Source organism: Triticum dicoccoides, chromosome 3A (genome assembly GCF_002162155.2).
Source record: "Triticum dicoccoides isolate Atlit2015 ecotype Zavitan chromosome 3A, WEW_v2.0, whole genome shotgun sequence".
Lineage (NCBI taxonomy): Eukaryota > Viridiplantae > Streptophyta > Magnoliopsida > Poales > Poaceae > Triticum > Triticum dicoccoides.
In genome coordinates, this window is record NC_041384.1 from 369,789,879 (window position 1) to 369,812,360 (window position 22,482).

Below are 22,482 nucleotides of genomic sequence, written 5' to 3' on the forward strand. Positions count from 1 at the left end.
ATATTCATGGCTTGCGCTCATGTATTGCGTGAGAGTTGAAAAAGCTAAAGCGCGTGAAAAAGTATGAACCAATTGCTCGGCTTGTCATCGGGGTTATGCATGATAAATACTTATGTTAAGAAGATGGAGCATGACAGGACTATATGATTTTGAAGGGATAATGTTCTTTAGCATTGATATTTTGAAAGACACGATTGTTTGTTAGTATGCCTTATTATTATTGTTTTTATGTAAAACTATAGACTATTACTTTGAATCACTCGGATCTTAATATTCATTCCACAAAAGTGAGACTACATGATGAACATGTTAGATAGCATTCCACATCAAAAATTCTTTTTTTATCATTTACCTATCGAGGATGAGCATGAATTAAGCTTGGGGATGCTTGATACATCTCCAACGTATCTATGATTTTTGGTTCTTCCATTCTACTCCCTCCGTTCTGAATTACTTGTCGCAGGTATGGATGTATCGAGATGTATTTTAGTTCTAGATACACCCATTTCTCTGACGAGTAATTTGGAACGGAGAGAGTATTAAGTATCAATCTTGGATGTTTTATATGCAACTATATGTCAGTATATATCATTTTTTTGGACTAACATATTAACTTAGTGCCAAGTGCTACTTGCTATATTTTTTTGCTTGTTTTCAGTTTCCAGAATAACAGTACCAAACGAAGTCCAGACGCCACAAAAAAATTTGGAGATCTTTTTCTGAACAAAAGAGACCCTGGAAGTTTCGGGAGAGGGCCGGAGATGGAGAGGCCCATGAGGCATCGGGGCACGCCCTGGTGACTTGTGGGGCCCACGAGCGCCCGTTTGACCTAATTCCGCCTCTATAAATTCTCTAAAATCGGGAAACCAACAAAGAGCCACCCGAAACACTTTTTCCGCCGCCACAAACTTCTGTTCTCGCCAGATCCCATCTGGCGGCTTTTTTCGACACTCTGCCGGAGGGGGAATCGATCACGGAGGGGCCCTACATCAACCTTGCTGCCCTTTTGATGATGTGTGAGTAGTTTAGTATAGACCTACGGGTCCACAGCCAGTAGTTAGATGACTTCTTCTCTCTCTTTGATCTTCAATACAATGTTCTCCTCGATGTTCTTGGAGTTTATTCAATGTAATCACTCTTTGTTGTGTGTTTGTTGGGATCCGATGAATTGTGAGTTTATGATCAGATTACCCGTGAATATTATTTGAGTCTTCTCTGAACTTTTTATGCATGATTATTATAATTTTGTATTTCTCTCCGATCTACTCCCTCCGTTTCAAATTACTCATCGCGAAAGTGGATGTATATAGAACTAAAATACATCTAGATACATCCATACTTGAGACAAGTAATTCGGAACGGAGGGAGTATTGATTTGGTTTGGCCAACTAGATTGATTTTTCTTGCAATGGGAGATGTGCTTTGTGATGGGTTCAATCTTGCGGTGATCTATACCACAATGACAAAAAGGGACAAGACATGTATTTGTATTGCTGCTATTAAGGATAAAAAGATGGGGTTTATTCACGCGCGAGTTTACTTTGTCTACATCGTGTCATCTTGCTTAAGGCGGTACTCTGTTCTTTGTGAACTTAATACTCTAAATGCATGCAGGATAGCGGTCGATGTGTGAAGTAATAGTAGTAGATGCAGGCAGGAGTCGGCCTACTTGTCTCGGACGTGATGCCTATATATAAGATCATTGCCTTGGATATCGTCATGATTATTTGTTTTTTTATCAATTGCACAACAGTAATTTGTTTGCACACCGTATGCTATTTTGAACAGAGAAGCCTCTAGTGAAAACTATGCCCCCGGGTCTACTTTTTATCATATATTAAAATAAAAATACTTTGCTGCAGTTTTTCTTTACTTTATTTTATTTTGTATTTTATCTATCTATCTATCACTACGAGATTTGATCCTTGCAATTAACCGCAGAGGTATTGTCAATTCCTTATTCGCGTTGGGTGCAAGTATTTGTTATTTTGCATGTAGATGCTGCTAACGAGGTGTTGCTTGGTTCTCCTACTGGATCGATAACCTTGGTTCTTAACTGTGGAAAATATTTATCTCTAATGTACTGCATCATCCTCTCCTCTTCGAGAAAATCTCAGCGCGGCTCACAAGTAGCACCTTGTAAATTGTGCGGGCCTCGTGAGGAACATTTGTTGTGAATTCTTTCCATGGCCTCCATTGAATTTGAACTTGGAAACTTTAGGGCCTGTTTAGATCACTGCCAAAGCTGACCCTGCCAAAAAATTGGCTTGCCCGTGTAATTTGGTAGCTGTTTGGATCGACACCAAAAGATTGGCTCGCCTGGTATGCCCAGCGCTCTTCCGTGTGATTCTCGCCAACGCGTGGGCGAGACGAGGGCACGAAAAAGCTGTGCCAAAACTTTGGCATCGTGACTCTGGTTGTTATGGTGGGCCCTGCCGCGTGCATGCAATTAAGATAAGTCGATTTTTTTGGCTGTAACAAACCAACGGCGCTTTTAACTCAGAGGGTGTTTGGATACGTTTTAGTCTTATGACTAAAAGTAGTGGGACTAAAACTTGCTAGCCTCACCCATACTTGGATCCAAATACTAAAGAGACTAAAATCAAGTTAATGAGCATTTATTATCCTCCAAACCCTCCAATTCAGAATTCGCATGTGTTTAAGAAGAGGAGTTAAATAAGGAGAGAGAGAACTAATCCATATTTTAGTAGGGATACCCCTGACTAAAACATTTTAGTCTTAAGACTAGTTTTAGCCCTGTTTTAGTCAGGGGTGCTTGAAACTTTAACCTTTTAAAATGACTATTTTTAATCAGACTAAAATAAGTCTCTTGAATCCAAGCACCCTCTAAAGTTATGCCGTCCTGTGCGTGATTAGCGATGGCTGCAAACAATACCAAAACGAAGTACTTGCAGCATGCCATGACTTATCTTTACATTGACCACATCTAAGTATTATTTTTAGAGAAAATACATAAGAGTATCCAAGTCAAACGACAATAACAAACTAATAGTCATTTGTAAGTATTAGTTTGTCTTGTCGTTTGTTCTTTACACTCACTGATCTTTCGCAAGTATGAAAAACGGAGAGTTGAGAAAGGAGGTAAGGAAAGAGGAGTGAGAAAATCACTTAATCGCAATTTTAGAAAAACAAACTAATAGTCATTTCCCCACAATTGTGAAATCCTGGGTTTCCAAGAACCACGTTTTCTTATATAAACGGGTTGGTCAGAGTAGCCAAACAAAAACTTATTCGATTAGATTGTTTACTAAATTGTATAGATTGCATTTTGTATACTGAACCTATACAAATAACTCGCAAGGTTAGATCAGTGAGTGTAAAGAACAAACGACAAGACAAACAGCTTGCAAATGATTCGACAAAAACATCTCAGTATTATAAGGTAAATCTTTTCAGGACCCGACAGTCATTTGCTATGCAAAGTCTACGACTTCGCTGTTCATAGACACATAAACTCAGCTTGTATATATGGAACCTAATTAGGGGTGCGGTACAGCTTGCCGAAAACATGGAGTACGGCAACGACGGCAATAAACCCTATGCTCATGATCAGAACAGCATTTGGGGACATCTTGCGCCCAGCAGCCTCATCAGTATAGAACTGAAGCATTGTACTGGCGCCGCCACCACCTCCAGCAGCGGCAGCACCACTGGTGGTTCTACGTCTGCGCAAGCTTGCAGCTGCAGCTGCACTCCCTCTTGCAGGTGCATCGCCATTAGCCACCATCTTGTTTTATCTACCTACATGTAATAAGTACAAGGTTCGATCAGAAGGATTGTAGCACTAGTATCATAACAGACCAAAACATACATGGTGTTCCAAATGATCAAATGGCATCATCAGTAAGTTTGTTGGAGAAGTACACAGGTATATAGAAAATGAGCAAGCATAGTCATATGGCATCAGATGGTGTCTCGCTACATCTTCTGTTGACTAAGAGAAGGGTAAATACAGTGTTGCATCCAAATGCTATGAAAAATTAGTAGTAAAAGGTTACCTACAATATGGAACCAAAACGAAAATGTTGCTCAGAGTCGTACTGAATTTTGTCGAATCCGATAATTTTGTAAGAATAAAATACTGAATTTTTTTATCAACAAATTGTGTTATGTGTTGTCAGAACAAACGACTGAATTTGTTCAACAGTTAACTGACACTTGTTCAGTGTGGGGTGACACAAAATCCAATTATCAATCATCAATACACCAGGGGAATTAGTTTACATCATCTCTACGCCATTTTTAGTAAACTTTAGTGTCGTGACAGTAAAGGGAGGAACAAATTTGATAAGTACTCCCTCTGTAAATAAATATAAGAGCGTTTAGATAACTATAAAGTAGTGATCTAAGCGCTCTTATATTTCTTTACGGAGGGAGAACTATATATCTGATCAAAGTGCTGTACTCTCTTTCAATCTATAAGTAGGCTGTCTTCCGAGGTGCATCTTTAGATAACAACCATATTTTTCTTCCCAGTATAGGATTTTGTTTCAAAACAAAGATGCAGGATAGAACAATAATAATCAGCATATGCGTGAACAAGAGATGTTCAGTCGATTTTAAAATGGATCAATCTGAGGATGCTAGTTTCAGTCACACAAAAGTGCGCTCAGATCCTGTCAATAATTGCAGCCCTTTGAGTCTCCTCGTACGATATAATCTTAGAAAAAATGAAAAACTCATGAAGGTAAAAAAAAGTGAGCACACGCAGGCCTACGAGCCAATTGATCAGGTAAAGAAATAACACAAGCAGTGAAATTTGGATGCTAGCATGGTTCTTCGTATCAGGAATTCAAATATAGAAGGCGAAAATTATCTAACCATATATAAACGGGTCGCACTGACCGTACGCAACATAATAAATCTCCTACGCCCAATCTGAATCTACGAAACAACCCTTTAGAATCTGCGGATGAACACACGATCGAACATGGCGTGTCTGAGAAACACCGGCGGATCGGCACACCAACGAACCATCCATCGAACAGATCAAAGGAACCGAAATCGCATCAAGATTTCACCAAATCTGAAATCCCTAGGACGCAAGCCGAGGCGATCTAAACCACAAAGACAACAAGGTAACGCATCTTCTCTGGACACACGACGCGCAGGCGGGGAATCAATCCAGCATGGTGGTGATGAGATAGGTGGATTACGCGCGCGTACCTGATGAACACGGCCTCGCTGATCCTCCTCTCCTCTTGTCCGTCTGGCTTCCAAATCCAAACCTGGTGCGTGAAATTCGAGCGCGGAATGCTCTCCGTGATGCGTGCCCCTTATATCTATGCACGGGCTAGCCGCTTTCCGGGTCGGGTTGAGCCCAAAGTCCGCTCGCGGTGCGTGACGTGGCCCGCGCGATCTGATTGGACGATGCGCCTCCCCATTCGTCGATCTAGGCCGTTCGTTTGGTTACAGGTCTGAAATCTTCCGCCCGCCCGCCCGGCAAAGTTGACATAGTTAATCTCGTCGAAAGTGTTAAAAATAAATAACCCTGGCGGTTATTACGGGATAATCCCCGCTTCCTACACATCGCGTACGGTACCAGGACTCCAGCGAAGTGTCACGGCAGTTCCTGAAACGGCGCCTCTACGAGCGGTCGCATCCCTCCAAAACGTCTGTTCCCTATGTATATAAGTGTACAATCATCATCAATAAAGTATAGTTTGATTCATTGTTGTCTCTCGATTTGCCTCTCGATTAGTTCCAACAGGTTATCAGCATGCTCTCCGGCGAGAGCGATTCCGACGAGAAGACAAGAAAAACAGAGAAAAGGTGAGAAATGGAACCATGCCTCGAGTTCCAATGTCCCTGTTTCTTCGCCTCCTTCGCGTCAATGGCCGTGGCCACCGCTTCGTCGCTCGCCACCGCCGCCATGGTGTTGGCCGACACCGCCACTTCCAGCGTCATGTGCGCGACCTCCGCCGCTTCCGGCGTGGAGGTTGGAACCAGCGCCGTCAGAACCTCCGTCGCAACCACCGGCACGGCGCGGGGCCCTCGAACCAGCCCGTGCAGCCCGATGTGCCCGCCCGGCTTTTCGCCGGTCCGGCTGCACCAAGGCTCGAGGCCGATGGGGGCATCGATCCGGCACTGGTGGCTCCGCCGCCGCCGTTTTGGTGCTCAGCGCATGGATGGGTAGTTTGACCCGGTGGTAGCAGCGCCTCAGGAGGTTGGAACCGTCGGGGCCGCGCCGCTGCAGCATCAGACTCCAGCGGTTGTTGAGGCTGTCGGCGACGCACCGGTTCAGAGGTTGCCGACGGTTGCGCGCGTCCCGGGCGACGCTGCCACGCCGCTGTGCCTGCTGTCCCCGACTCCGGCCACCCACCCGCCCTTGCCGCGCGTGGAAGTTCGCCGCCGCCTCTTGGCCCTCGGCGTCCCACTGGCGTGCTTGCCGTCGAACGGCCACTCCGGCACGCGGAGCCCGCGGCGCTCGGGCTCCCATCTCCCCGGTGGTTCTTCATGTGAGGACGAGCGCGGCGGGAGTTTTGCTCGCCGCCGATGATGCGGCCGGCCGACCTGGTGTTCTCCGCCTGGTTGTGTCTTCGCGAGGATTGGGGATGAGTTGCATGGGATTTCTTTCCCTGGTCTCTCTCCTTATCCTTTAGATTGACTAGTATGACCGCCTTTACAAGGCCATGTGCATCGGCAGGGAATCATGGCACCAACAGTACCGTGGCTGTTTGTTTATTTGCTATTTGCTTGATCTCTACACTAGTAATCCAGTACTAGTTCAGCTTATCAGCAACTTAGTTGTATAACAGTAGTTCTAGCAGTATTTAGTCTGTTCTAGACCTGTTTATTATTTTTCTGTCGAGTACAATGTATGTATTCCAGAATTCATCAGCGATGTAATATATTTCCACGTTTGTCACGTGTAGAGATTAATTACATCTGTTATTTGTAATTGAGAAATTTTTTCTCTTGCAAAAATAAATTTCGTACCTCTAGAGTACTTATTTGCGATTGAGAACTTTCTTCTCTCGCAAAACAATCTCATTGCGAATGAGATTAATTTTCTCTCGCAAAATATTTAATTCACCCTGCTGAATTATCTTGCAACTTGATACAAGAACATCTCATTAAATTTGGAGAGAATTTCTTATTTGGCCCTTTCTTAAAATTTGCTTCCTTTTTGGCCCAAAAAACATTTTTCTTCCCTTTTTGACACTTAAATTTCATTTTGTTCCCTATGTGACACTTTCGTCACATTTGACTAGTAACGGTGTTAAGTCTGACATAAAAAGACATTTTTACCCCTAGTATAGTATATGAGTAGATTATTCACATGCAAACAAAGAGGTAATGTGATATATTTTGTCGTGGTTGGATAAATAAAAAAATAGTAATACATGACCAATCATTAAAAAAAATTGCAGGGGACTAATAATATTATGATGAGTGGAATAATAACTACCCATTCAGCCTCTACTGTAGACTGTAGTGTATAATTTTGTGCAGATTAATCTCGCGGGTGGTAGTTTAACCTCGATGGGTGATGTCCCTGAGCTGTGTTCACGCCTCAATTTGCTGCACAAGCTCACGCCTCCATTGAGTAAAATGTCTCCATCGAATCGTTCCAAAAAAATGTCTCCTCACTACCAATGTATACTAGTAGAGTGCCCGTGCGTTGCCACGGGCTTTTGAAATATTTTTGTTAAGTTATATAAACACAATGACTGTTTAATTTCGCATGCAGAGATAAGATAGCATAGGAATGTCGGTGCCTTGTCACGTGTCACGAAAATATTTTGCTGGAAATTATGTAAACATAATGCATGTCAAATTTCACATGTAGAAACAAGATAGCACGGGCACAATCGGGTATTTATTGTAGTCCAATTCATTTGCAATGTAAATTGATAAAAAATGATAAATTAACTATGTATACATATAGAGTGATGATCCAACTAAAATTCTATTACAAATCAATGTCTAGTTGTTGCGCTTAAGAAATTGTACACGATTCTTTTATGGAAAGATATACAGAACGATGTGTTCTCGTTGATGGACATATACAGAGGGGTTACAACTTGCATTCCTAGAGCCGGTGACACAATTCTTCTATGAAAAGATATTTGGATCGATGACGAACCCCTTTCCAACAAGCTGCCACACATGTTCTCTTTCACAAGGGAGGAGGATATTTCTATAGTGTAATTCCAAGACAGACCACATGCTTCTCCCTACCGAGGCGCTGCAGGAATTACATGTCTGTAGAATCATATGAATGATCTCTACTTGTGGCTGATGAATGGATTACTTGTTGGGGAGAAGTTCAGTTTCGGCCCAAGAAATTCACCAACTTCTTCTTCAGAGAACTGCAGCCACCCGTATACATCACAATGATCTGGAAGACAAAGTGTATCATGAAACTTAAAGTGTTTGCCTGGCTGATGTTAATGGACAGAGTCAACACAAGGGACATGCTCCACCGGAGACATTTTGATATTGCAGTCACTCATGTCTTTTCTGTAACACTACACCACTGGAAACGGACAAACACCTGTTTTTTGAGTGCATCTTCAGTGCGGTCTATTGGAACTCCATCAATATTCAATGGGACACCAACTTGGAGCTTCAGGAGATGTTTGATGCAGTGAAGTCTTCATGGCCACACCCATTGTTCAATGCAATCAATGTCCCGGCCGCCTGAAACATTTGGAAACAAAGGAACATAGGTTACTTTGACAAGATTGTTGCATCCCTGTATGATTGGAAAAGAGCACTCAAAACTGACTTGGAAAATCTCAAATTCAGAGTTAAGCCCGAATTGGTCTCCTTTCTTGATAGCTTCATCCCAAACCTCTCTCTGTAAATCGTAGTTGCTTTCTTTTTATTTGCTTCTTGGCCATGTAATTATCCTGTACGGTACTTTATTTTGAGTAATATATAACAGTAGGAGACTCTTGTTGTTTTCAAGGCTAAAAAAAAGAATTCTCGCACAATATCAGGAATATTGTTTTTAGCTTCATTCCTATGATATTTGAGTAAGTATAATAAAAACTGATGGTTGCAGCTAAAATACATATAACGTTGCATTTAAATGTCTTCATTGAAGCCCAAGAAATTGAGTTGGTAATCATCTGATCTCAATACGGATGTTTGGTTGTATACTAAATTCGTATTGGAAACACCTGGCCAATTCCATGCCGCTTTGGCTCCAACGCAAAGCTCGTTCCCACCATTCGGACGGATCCCACTCCATTTTCCTCCTAATTGCCCATCTCCCACAAAACTTACCCCTTTGAGCCCCCAGTGACCAGGAAGGAGGCGGTGACGCAGGTCTGTTTCTCCCCCATTTGTACATCTCCTCCCCATACCCAGGCCCGATTGCTCCGCCCCCTCCCACATCCCTCTCAAAACAGGCTTTCGCCCCACTTTATAGATAAAGCAACAACCGAAGAAGTATGGACCGAATGATGCATGATGGTGAGGTAGCCCTCTTCCAAAGCTGACCTGGGGAAATACGGCACACGCAGCACACACACAATTATGCTACCAACAAGTATCGGAATAACTAAACACCCTCACGCCACAACCTCATACACCTAAACTCCTCGACGACACCCCCAAGAGGGATAGCGGTGCAGAGCGTTGCCACTGTCGAGTCCACACCGGACAAAAGTCTTCACCCGAAGCCTTGACACGGAAAGAAGAACCACAATGACGTCTTCAAGAAGAGCACGACACCCTCGGGTGTCGCCGCCGTCGGCGCCAAGGCACAGAGCTTTTGTTAGGAACCTCACCCTTTGCCATCACGAGGCCGCCAAAAGTAGTGCGACGATGTCAGATCCCCAAATCCAGATCAAGACGCCACCCCACCGAGATAGAGGGCACGTCTGAGCTACCCGTGGCAACACCTCCCGTTGCCCACACAACCCGGGACGATAGCTACCACCACCGCAATGATGCTTGCTGAAGAGCAACCGCGTGGACCGCCATCCGGGGCCGCCACCCCGCCCACATCACAATGCACTCAACCACGGTAGGAAGAGCGACGACACTCCATCTACTCCTAGCCCGGCATCAGTCCTAGAGTCTAGGTAGGCGCCTAAACTGTAGGACGCATCCACACCTGTGTCCCTAGCCAATACCTGATGGACTCGGGGGACACGATTCCGACAATGTCGACAGCCACCGGCGAGCCAGCCCCGAGCCCTTGGCCAGGCGAGCTCACGCAGCGCCATTTCCATGGGTCACCGGCGCCAATCCGCACACCGATGCAATGCTAACATGACCACCACAAACGAGCACCACCTGGACCATGCCTACCTCACCTACTCGGAGCAAAGTCTTCAACCTGTCTCGAGCCCAAAGCTGGCCCACCCGAGCATGAGCCCCATGTCGTCGCCATCCCCATAATGCGAGCAACCCAAGCGCCGCCAATTTTGACCCGGAGAAGGCATGGCACTACCACCACCTGCACCCCGCCACCGACAACAAACTGTTGCCATCAACAGCACGGTTGCACCGGCGACCCAACCCACTACCTACGGCTACCATCGGACCTTCACGTCACCAACAGAGCACCAAGCCACAACCATTCAGCCACAAATTCATTCCTCGACAAGGACAGTGTATGATGAAGACCCGGCGCGGTGCAAGATAGGACATCCACGCACAGAGACAAGTCTCGGTGGCCATTCCAACATGGTCAGCCGCTGCCTGGCCGACGTCGCCGAAGGGGCAGCCGCCGCCACCCGCCATATCTGGCAATTCTACATACGGGCGAGCCAGGGTACCAAGCGCCTAGGCGAGGCACGTCAACAGCCGCAACCGCAAGACACCCTCCAACCAAGCCCACGCCGCCTCCCACCCTTTCGACCATCGATGAGGACTGCCCGCTTCTTGCACCCAAGCCTATCCCACGCGACGAGGACACCAGCGTGTGCGCCGCCACTCACCCTGGAACCCCCACACAGCCTGCGTGAACGCACACGTCACCGCAATCGCGCCCCACGCCAGCACCATGTCCCCGACAAGCGAGCACAACCCGTGCTACCAATCTCCAGCGAGGAGGAAGAGGGGCCTTGCCGCCCCGATGCTGCCCTAGCTTTGCTTGGCGGCGGCGGAGACCCTCCGGTGACGGCGAGGGTGGAGTGGAGGGAGGCGGCAAAGCTAGGTTTCACCCAGCCGTCGTCCACGGGAGCGATAGGGGTGAGAGGTAAGGGACTGGATCAGTTCCCATTTAATTATGTTTGTTTCTTATTTTGGAATAAAATCTGTATGTGTTTGTTTCGGTATAAAGATGGGGCTTTAATCTCAAGGTGTTTGATTCAGTATAAAGATGATTCAATCTTCTTGCTGATTATGACTAAAAGAGTAGCTTGGTTCTTATTTGGAAATAAAGCACAAACACCAGGTCATGTGCTACAATTACTTGACATTTATACATATATTAAGTTAAAGATGATTTGCATCTTTTTATGAGAAAAGAAATTTAGGCATTCATACAATACAAGGTAAGAAGACATTCAGAGTGTTAGTGAGAAAACAAGTGTCTTCCTCCAATAGCACAACATGGATAATTTTCACGTAATGTACCTTCATCATAACAAACTTTTTTTTAGCAAAGGTACAGGAGTAGGATCTGGATGGCCTTTAGACTGAAACAAACACCTTCAGATTAGCATCACACCTGTACTTGTGGGCACTCATTCAGGTAAACAGCATTGAGCTACTTTTAGCACATAAATTTGAGCGCCGTTCAACTGTCATAATAAAAAATGTGTTGTAATCTAATTGCAGGCAAGGGTATCGCCAAACGATTTTGATTACCTTGGACACTTCTTCGGTACGGTGAACGCAAGAAACAGCGAGAGTTCTGTTTCTCCTTGGCACAAGGCTTCCTTTCTTCACTGAGAATGAAAGGAAAGGAAGGAAGTCAATGTAAAAAAATATTCAGTGGCATATAAGAAAGCAATAAAAATAAAGATCAGAACATCCTGTACCCTGAAGTAAAGTAATCTCCCTTCTACAAGATACTAATGGCTACCAGATTGAAAATCAATTCTCGCACGCAGCTATAATTAGCAAGAAATTTCAATTTTAAGAAGATGGCTGAGTAGATCACTACACATGTTGGTTGTCAGATGTATAGGTACGACTTAACAGGATTATAACGAGTTATATCTTAAATTATAGTACAATAAACAGTGCCATTAGAAAACATCACACATCACAGATTAAGCTCTTCCAATCCGAAATACCTTTTAGCTGTTTGCTTCGTATCTAAAACTCTGTACGTGATATATGAATACATAACTGAACATGTACCGTTGTGAATAAAAAAACAACGAACAGTATCTGCTTCTAAAAGTACAAAATTTAACAAAAAAAAATCCTGATTTTATTGAAGATTTATTTAGAGCTACCTTCTAGGCAGTGCTTTCAAAAATCAAAAACGGTCCCCACTAAAATTTGAATAGCATAGATTTAATTTTTCTCTCATCAAGTTAAATCGGTAGGCACACAAACCACATTGTAAATTCTAGAAATAGTTATACTGCAACCAGTAAGCTAATAGTTTTAACTTTATTGAACAACAAAATATGAATAATGAGAAGATACATATGTGGACACTGTTGGCACCACTCCCACCAATAGGCAGAATCGTAAGCAATGATGCGGCATTTGGCACTTTGAAGAACAATCCATATTGAAAGTGCTAATGTGAAAAACAGAGATATTTTCTAATGCCAACAAGAAATGAGCATGATGGAAAAGCAAGTTGTTTGCAAATCTATTTGGATCGATAAACTGTAAGTACAGACCGACACATTACGCTAATGCTGTTCTGAATCGAGTAGAAGAATTCCATGGTCCGAACTGCTCTGCATCACGTACGTACCAGTACTGCCAGCTGCTGAAACCATCCTTGAACACCATGAGGGGTCTGGATGTGCAATTCCATCAAAAAATGTTTATATGTCATCAATCAAATACAGTAGTTGATCGGCTAGAACAAGCATGGGAATAATGAATGGCTGGACATATATCTAATCCAGAGATCTTCAGCTGAAACATTGTTCAGCCGACAATCCAAATACATATGCTTGCAGCTACACATACATATCTTCTAATCCACCATAGTCCCACTTTTCTGACTATGTAATTACTAAGCCTCCAACCTTCTCTTATTTTATTTATTAGAACATGCCGATGTTACATTATTCTGAACATCCCATCTTTGATGAGACTGAAATTCAAAATAAGGTTATGTACATGTGTTTATACTTTATACTTCCAGCCTAAAATCGAAGAAAAAGCATGAACAAATGTCCGCAAATATCCAATGACAATAGAACTTGAACTGAAGATTTCAAGTCCCCATTCAAAATTGCATCAGAAATCTCCTGGACATCACGTACGCATCAACATCACACATGCCTCAATGTGCTTTTTTTAACAGAAAAAAAACACAAATACTTCTACGGTTCTACCTGTTGCGTCCATCGATTTCTAGAGCAGGCGACATAGTCCACAATCGTCCTTAAGGCCGATATTGCTGGACATACGGTGAGAGATCCTGAGCGCCACCAGGATCCATGGAGGATGACACGCTCTGCAGAGACAAGGAGCTGATGGAGCAGAGGGTAGGGGCCACAGTTGCCGTCATTGAAGCTTGGAGTAGAGAGAAAAAGGAGGGAAGGGAGAGGGGTGGGGATGCCCTAGCCCCTATAGTAGCATACCCTGCCCCGCGCAGGATGCTGTGGGAACTCCTCCTTCCTGTGTGTCACACGGCCGCCATAGTAGCTTGTTGGCATCGGATCTCAAGGGGGAGCAGGCAAGCGAGAGCATGGGAAGCGGCGGCGGTAGGATGAGAGGGAGAGGGAGATTGGATAGAGGAGCGAAACATCGCCATGGTCGTGGGGCGGGTGGGGTGCGGCTGACTCTCGCGAGATGGAAGAGCGGGGCTGAATCGGGAGGGGCAGGTGCGATGATTGCGGGGACGATTGGATCGGGAGGAGTAGGTTCAGGAGCGAGACATGGCAGGTTTGACCGGTTTTTCCACTCAAAATCGCTGGAAGGAGACGAGATCGTGCGAGGAAAAAATCGGCAGAAGGGGAGGATGTCGTGCGATGGGAAAGGACCGAAACGAGCGAACGAACCGACCTAAGTGCTGACACATTAGGAGTAGAAATTAGAAACAAAAGGCAAAGACCAATGCATTAGGAAAGTTAGGATTTATAATTGATTGGTAATGTGCTATCGTTTCTTACCCGTTTGTAACATGTCTAATAGAAAATTTTGAAAAGTTAGGAAAGTTTTCATTATGAGGATAAAAAAACCAACGTGAGAAGATATGATGATGGGAGGTGGGACGAAAAAAAACCAGACGAAAATGATGGGACTATTCAACCAACTCGTTCATTAAAAATAGAGATACACGAGTCAGTAGGATAGTCACGAGAGTATTCTGCCGAGAACGAATTGATCCGATCGATTAAGCGCTAGCTTTTACTGGTTCGCGTACGCATGTGAGGTGCCGGCTAGATGTGCATTCAGTGTTCAGGCAAAATCAATCAAGTTGCTAGCTTGCATGGTTCTTGTGCTAGCTTTGTACGTACTTGTGCGTGAGCAACTTAGTGCCGCGCTCTTGCGGTCGCGGATCGAGCTGTGCAACGTGACTGGTCGGGCGCGGGTGCATCTGAATATTTGAACGTGAAATCTCCAACGCGCAACACTTTCATACATTCATATTCACGCTCCTTCTCTCCCCTTTCTTGGTGACATATATTATTACCAGGGGCAAAATTGTCTTTGTACATCATAGTTAACACCGTCGGATGGAAAAATGGATGAAAGTGTCACGTAAGGAACAAAATGAAGTTTAAGTGTCAAAAAAGGAAAAAAGAAGTTTTTTGAGCCAAAAAAGAAACCAAATTTTAAGAAAGGGTCAAATAAGGAATTCTCTCTTAAATTTGAGGTGTATATAATTCAAGTTTTTTCACTTGAACATCAAGTTTGCAACATCATTACTATTCATTTATAATAGTGGTGTATTTCTGTTGAGTACGTTGTATTCCGGAATGTATGTATCTCCATGTTCGCTACATGTCGAGATTAATACGTCTGTTTGCAATTGAGATTTTTAATTTCTTGCAAATACATATGCAAAATTCTTAGTGATTTCTTCAAATTGATGTATTGGAATCCCGAGGTAGTGTGTAGATCTACTGCTTTGCAGATTATCACCACTACTGTTTAAGCCTACATTTTGTCAAATTTGACATTATGATTGCACAACATTATGCACTCCCATGCGTTTTACTAAGTCATGACATAAGGCATTAGGAGTGAGTATCTACTGATTTCATCAGATTATACTCCCTAGTACTACGAGATCTACTTCATTTTGGAGATTATCTTCAAGGTGTCATGCTTAGCAATTTGAGATTCACATTAATGGTTTCAAGATAACTTCTTGAAATATCCATTAATTTTATAGCATTACCATGGTGGTCTTCAATTTACTAATCATAAATTAACTATCTCTCGTAACCGATGGCTAGAGAATTTGAGGCATTCGCCCTTAATCGCCACCACTATCCTACCTGGGCATGGACATCATGATCACTCTTGTGTCTTGTGGAATAGTGTGTGCAATCCAAGACCACATGATTAACCTCTGGTCGGAATCACACCGCTAACAGAAAAATATTGTCTTATACATCATAAGGCATTATATCGATTCAGATCTCTACATCTGATTATTCTGTATCAGCAATTCCTAGGACACAACAGACCTCAAGGGCAAATGTTTGGAGCTCACTTCAACCTTCAACCCGACATCACCAACAGTGACGGGACCCTATGGGCACGGAGAATATGATTGTTGAATATGACTCAACTAACATGTTTGAAGACTTCGTCTAGTCTCTCAATCTCCTGAGTGGTCAACATAATTTATGTCCATTTATGATGTTCTAATAAGAACATAAGTATTGTTGTCATCATATATTGTATATCACAATATATTGTATCAGCACTTTGTTACAAATACATTTGTATGTATTTTATATATCTGACAGTGATTTTCATATTGAGAATCTTCATGTCTATATATAGATTTCTACGGGAGTCAATCCGATGAAAAATGATATGTGCCTTGTGGACATATGCACCACAAACTCTATACTCAGGGAAGTCCAATGTTTCCACTCTCATTGAGAGAAAGGAGATATTTTAAAATCGCTAGACGCGATGAGGTATTTGTTGGCTCAACTCGAGTCATATTTACTATCCTTGTGGGTACCCGAGTAACATTGGGATGCTTTATTTCTTCCCAGGTTTAACTCGTACCCTACTAAACTATAGAGGTATCCGTCAAAATAGTTTCCATAGCAAAACTTATGATGACAACAAAGAGAAATATTTTCTCTTTACCATATGCAACGGATATGGCAAGCACATTCTCTATGTATCATGGGCATTGCACTACACATACTACAAAACCCGTAGCACATGTTGCGTACGAGATAGTTTTCCAGAGTGTCTTTTGCATGACAAACTTGGCATTCCTGCTTTGGTCATCATTGACATTGGGTTGAAACTATCAACAATTCCACTGGTTTATGATTGTTATGATGCTAAATTCTAATAACATTTGGATTTTATGTGCACTACAAGTGACACAGGGAAGCTAATTTTAAGGCTCGCACACCTTAAAGTCTACGCTGAACCACTCAGACTCCTTGAATGCATCAAGTCGAGGTAAGTGGCTCTTCCCAGCCATTGAGTAGACTATTCAGGTATCCATGGTTCTAAAAGACATATCTACATGATGGTCTTAAGTGTGTGCTTTATTCACACGAAACCATTGGCCATTATCCTGACATCGATTTCAAGCAAATTGAATGGATAACATTGCAGAATTCTCCTTGAGGGCCATCTCTATGGCTTTTGGATTGAAATTTAGCAATTTGTCCTAATGTGTAGACTCAAAATGGTTTGGTAGAATCCTATCCAAAGAGTTAAGCTCATTGCATTATCTTTACTTTGGAATTGCAACTTACCAACTTTACGTTGGAGTCATGCAGCTTTACACGCTCATGACAGAACTGCATAATATTATTCCCCACTATCTTTGATATGTGGATATCTACCAAGTATTTCCTATCTGCGGTAATTCGGTTGCATACCGATATCACCACTCAACATACATCATTGGCCCCTCAACATATAGTTGGGATCTATGTGAGGAATAACTGTATTTCCGTCAATACCTCAAGCCCCTCGCAGGGGGAGTTATTCAAGGCCAGTATGCTGATTCAATGAGGAACATTTTCAGGCATTAGGGGGAGATTTCAAGTACCATAAAGAATGCCAGGAAATTAGTGGAATGTTCAACACATTTTCTACCTCAAATCCACATACTCAAAGATCTGAATCATGCGTTCGGAAGATTTGCATCACATTGCAAATAACCTGCCAGATTCATTTACTGACTATAAAGGTGTCACACGATCCTATAATCCTACAAAAATATGCCTGAAAGAGTGATGGTACCAACAAAATTCACTCCACTCCCTGTTCATAGCAACAAGGGGAGATGTATGGCAGAAGTACATCAGGATTCAGCTACCCGCAAGCAAGGATATCAAGGCCTGTGAATCAGTAAATGCAAGTCAACTTCACGTTGACAGACACCTATTGGGTAGTATACACCCAGTGGACGTGAAACCTCCACAAACCCAGGTCATAGTGCACACAATGACCAGGACATCGGAATACCTGACTCGATCGCATTGGGAAATCGCGAGCAGTCACCATGGGTAATGATATTTCCATCAAGTCTATATTGATATATAGATTCTGGAGAATCATATAACCGGAAGTCTACAATTGTCGACATATATTTCTCAACTAATTTGCAAAAACCGTTCAAATGATTCAGATCCAAAGACCACGGCCATGGCAAAGTGTGAATAACACTCGGACTGAACTCAAGCAAAGGGTATAATCTAGGTAGAAATGATCTTGCTCAATAATGGGAAGGTATTCATAAGCAATACATACACCGGTTTTCTTCTGGAAACAGAATTGAGAACAATGAGGTGTGAAACATAGAGCAAGTATTGTAGCACAAGGGTTCACGCAGATACCCAACTATTCTCCAGAGGTGGAATCTCTTTCTGATAACTTATATCATTGGCAGTACAAAATAATCTATCTATGCAGTTGATAGATGTAGTGATTACATATCCATGTCGATCACTAGATTCAGACATATATGATTGATTCCCGATGGAGTCTTAATTCTGAATCGAAATACAAAATGCAACATACATTGTGTACAATTAATAAGTCACCATAAGACTTATTGTTGTTGGTGAATATGGTAAAACCGACGTAGTGAGGTCCTTATTCACAAGGATTAATCCTACAATGATGATTATCCATGTTTGTGTGTCTGCAATGACGACACATGTAATCATCTAAATGACGGAGTTTAAAATGAAGGATTTGGGTGAACCAAAAATCCGCTCGTTACTACAACTTGAGCACCTTCATTCATACATTATGGTATACTATGTTGTCTATATCCAAAATATATTGGAGAAATTCATTATGGACAAATCTGATCCATCCATGAACTCTCATGATAGTTCATTCTCTAGACATAGAGAAAGGTCTATTTAGACCAAGAGATGATGGGAATGAGATATTGGGACTCAACGTTCCATAATGCCATTGGATCCACCAAACACAGTTGGTTGGTATTCAAGAATATCTTTTGGTATCTCCAAGGCATCAAACAACTTGTCATGATTTTTCAGTTTCACAGAAATGTGAACACCAATATCATTGGATACATCGATCAGATCCCCACTATGTCAGTTCATAAACAATTTTAGTGTTCCTACTAGGTGTGGTAGCCTCTCATGAAGAGTTTTCAAAACAGACCTCATGGCTACATCCACCAATCATTATCTCAAAGATAATGTTGCTTGTGTTGCCCGGATGCAAACAAGTTACTAATAAGCAATATATTTATATTGCATATCTTGCAAGTCAAATCATGCAACTGATTTGTTCACCAAGTCTCTACCAACTTTTACATTCCAGAAACATGTTCATGGAATTGGTATATGACGGCTTCGGAATTTGCAAGAATCAGGGGGAGTATCTTCCTGAATTGTTCCTGTTCAATGCATCATATTATACTCTTTTTCCTTCATGAGTTTACTATACTTGTTCTCATAAAGGTTTTTAATAAGGTAATATCAGCATGAGATCATATGTCATACTTCCCAGTTTTCCCCACCGGGGTTTTTAGGAAAGTATAACGACATGTTTATTATTCTCCAAACTCTATGGTTCGTACATATTGAGTTAACGGAGATGATAACCACTGTATGTTGCAGCATTTTCTCCTTATTTTCCCACTGGGTTTGCAGGAGTTTTCGCAACATATCATACACTACTCCTCATATTTTTCCCACAGGGTTTTTGGAGGAAACTTAATCAAGATGATGAAATCTTATATCAAGCGGTGATTAGGGGGAGTGTTAAAAATAAATAACCCTGGCGGTTATTACGGGATAATCCCCGCTTCCTACACATCGCTTACGGTACCAGGACTCCAGTGAAGTGTCATGGCAGTTCCTGGAACGGCGCCTCTACGAGCGGTCGCATCCCTCTGAGGCGTCTGTTCCCTATGTATATAAGTGTACAATCATCATCAATAAAGTATAGTTCGATTCATTGTTGTCTCTTGATTAGTTCCAACAGAAAGGTCCGGTCTGGCGTCACTTTTTCCCAGATGCTGTCAAGCGGCCGCTTTCCCACCGTCCATCGTCACCAGGTACGCCCCACGTGGGATGAGACTGTTAAAAATAATTCTGTAATTAGGGGAAAATCTTTCCTTACCCAAACCGTCGTTGCGGTTTGTCCCGCAACCGACGCCTTCCTTCGATCTCCTGGAACCGACACCTCCTCGAGGGATCGTCGTGTCTCTTCGGGACATATAAAAGGGGGCCTGTAACCATCGATCAAGAGATTTGGTCATTTTGATTCAAAACACGTTATCACACACGTAGAACAGCCATCGAGAGCAAAAGGCAATAGAGAAAGGAGAAGAGAGGAAGCACTCGCCGCCGTTTTCTACGGGGACAATCCGATGGAAGAGGAATTATGCCTTGTGGACAGTGGTGCCACAAACTCCATACTGAGGGAGATGAAATATTTCCAAACTCTGAAAAAGACGAATGAAGATATTCTAACTATAGTTGAACGCGATATTGTGATTGTTGGTACTGGACGTGCCATATTCACCCTCCCAAGTGGTACATATGTGACAATTGAGGATGCTTTATTGTATCCTGATTCTGCACGTACCCTGATCAGTTATCGAGATATCCGTAAAAATGGTTTTCATATTGAAACCCATGAAGACAACAAAGAGGAGTATCTACTCTTTACTAAAGATGACGGATATGGCAAAAAGGTACATGAGAAAATTCCTTCTCTATCGTCCGGTTTGTACTATACGTACATCAAACCCGTGGAACATGTTACATACAAAGTATTTTTTTAGAGTGTTAACGCATTCCAAACCTGGCATGATTGCCTAGGCCATCTTGGAATAGGGATGATGAGAAAAATTACTAGCAATTCCATTGGTCATAATTTGCTTGAGTCAAAATTTCCTCAATCTTCTGGTTTTGTGTGCACATCTTGTGCCACGGGAAAGCTAATTTTGAGGCCCTCACACCTCAAAATACAAGCTGAACCACTTCAGTTCCTTGAACGTATTCAAGGAGACATTTGCGGTCCCATTCAGCCATTATCTTGACCTTTTTGGTATTTCATGGTTCTGATTGACGCATCTACACGATGGTCACATGTGTGTCTTCTATCCACACGAAACCATGCATTTTCCAAGATAATGAGGCAAGTCATTAAGTTGCAAGCCCATTATCCTGAAAGTCGAATTAAATCAATTCGAATGGACAATGCTACAGAATTCTCCTCACGTGCTTTCAATGATTATTGCATGGCTTTGGGGATTGAAGTTCAGCACTCTGTTCCATATGTCCATACACAAAATGGTTTGGCTGAAGCATTGATTAAGAGGATCAAACTCATTGCAAGACCTTTGTTGACGAATTGCAACTTGCCAACCTCTTGTTGGGGTCACGCTGTTTTACACGCTGCTGACTTGATACAATTGAGGCCAACTGCATATCATAGTTCTTCCCCTCTGGAATTGGTACGTGGAAATCCTTCAAGCATTTCCCATCTGCGTAAGTTCGGATGTGCTGCATACATCCCGATCTCACCACCACAACGGACATCTATGGGCCCACACAGGAAGTTGGGGATCTATGTGGGGTACAAATCGTCGTCGATTATTAAGTACCTGGAACCCCTGACTGGGGATCTATTCATAGCCCGTCACGCTGATTGCATATTTAATGAGGAACATTTTCCGGCATTAGGGGGAGATTTCAAGTACCAGAAAGAATGCCCGGAAATTGATTGGAATGCTCATTCCATTTCATCCTCTGATCCACGTACCCATGAGACCGAACTTTAAGTTCGAAAGATCATTAATTTGCAACATCTTGCAAATAATCTGCCAAATTCATTTACTGATTTGAAAGGTGTTACAAAATCCTTAAACCCGGCCAGAAACGCGCCAGAAAGAGTGGAGGTACCAATAAGAACCACTCAACTCCCTATTCGTAAAAAGAGGGGGAGTAGTACGGCCTCTGACCCGGAGCATGCTTCTAGCAAGCGGCAAAGGAAATCGAGGAGAAAAACCTCAGAGTCAGTAAATGCAGGTCAACTCAACGTTGACAAACACCTGATGGGTAGTATACACCCAGTGGATGGGCAACCTTCGCAACCCAGTTCCAGTGTGCACAAACTGACTGGGACATCGGAACACCCAGACTCGATCGTATTGGGAAATCACGAAGAGTCACTAGGGGTGCAGGAAATTTCCATCAACTATGTTGATTTTGGAGAATCATTTAACCGTAAGACTACAACTGTCGACATATATTTTGCTGAAAAGATTGCAGATACCCTTCTCACTGATCATGATCCAAGGTCCATCGTTGAGTGCCAAAAGCGCTCCGACTGGCCTAAATGGAAGGATGCAATCCAAGCAGAAATTGCCTCGCTTAACAAAAGAAAGGTATTCACTGAAGCAATATCGACACCTCCCAGTGTTTTCCCCGTGGGATTCAAATGGGTTTTTCTCCGGAAATGGAATGAACAATGAGGTGGTGAGATATAAATCAAGGCTCGTAGCACAAGGTTTCACGCAGAAACTCGGCATTGATTTCACTGAAACATATTCTCCAGTAATGAGTGCAACCACTTTCCGATATCTTATATCTTCGGCAGTGCAAAATTATCTATCTATGCAGTTGATGGACGTTGTGACCGCATATCTTTATGGGTCACTAGATTCAGACATATATATGAAGGTTCCTGATGGAATCTCTG

At 42.8% G+C, this 22,482-nt stretch overlaps 2 protein-coding genes across 5 annotated transcripts; one reads left to right on the forward strand and one right to left on the reverse strand.

Annotated features, from left to right (window-relative positions):
* Window positions 1-3,347: 3,347 nt before the first annotated feature.
* On the reverse strand, window positions 3,348-5,383 carry LOC119268215 (protein transport protein Sec61 subunit beta-like). Its single transcript, XM_037549790.1, has 2 exons — window positions 5,188-5,383; window positions 3,348-3,762 (listed from the first exon to the last, which is right to left on the reverse strand). Exon 2 carries the CDS (start codon window positions 3,746-3,748, stop codon window positions 3,497-3,499), a length of 252 nt encoding a protein of 83 aa, XP_037405687.1. The 5' UTR covers window positions 3,749-3,762; window positions 5,188-5,383; the 3' UTR covers window positions 3,348-3,496.
* Window positions 5,384-9,888: 4,505 nt separating this feature from the next.
* Window positions 9,889-11,961, forward strand: LOC119268216. Of its 4 annotated transcripts, none has more exons than XR_005133027.1 (3): window positions 9,889-11,182; window positions 11,594-11,680; window positions 11,767-11,961. XR_005133027.1 is itself a non-coding variant. In XM_037549791.1 (2 exons), exons 1-2 carry the CDS (start codon window positions 10,423-10,425, stop codon window positions 11,790-11,792), a joined length of 786 nt encoding a protein of 261 aa, XP_037405688.1. In that variant the 5' UTR covers window positions 9,889-10,422; the 3' UTR covers window positions 11,793-11,961. The 4 variants fall into 4 exon arrangements, 1 of the variants encoding a protein (XP_037405688.1); XR_005133026.1 differs by having other exon boundaries at window positions 11,600-11,680; XM_037549791.1 differs by lacking the exon at window positions 11,594-11,680.
* The last annotated feature ends 10,521 nt before the right edge of the window (window positions 11,962-22,482 follow it).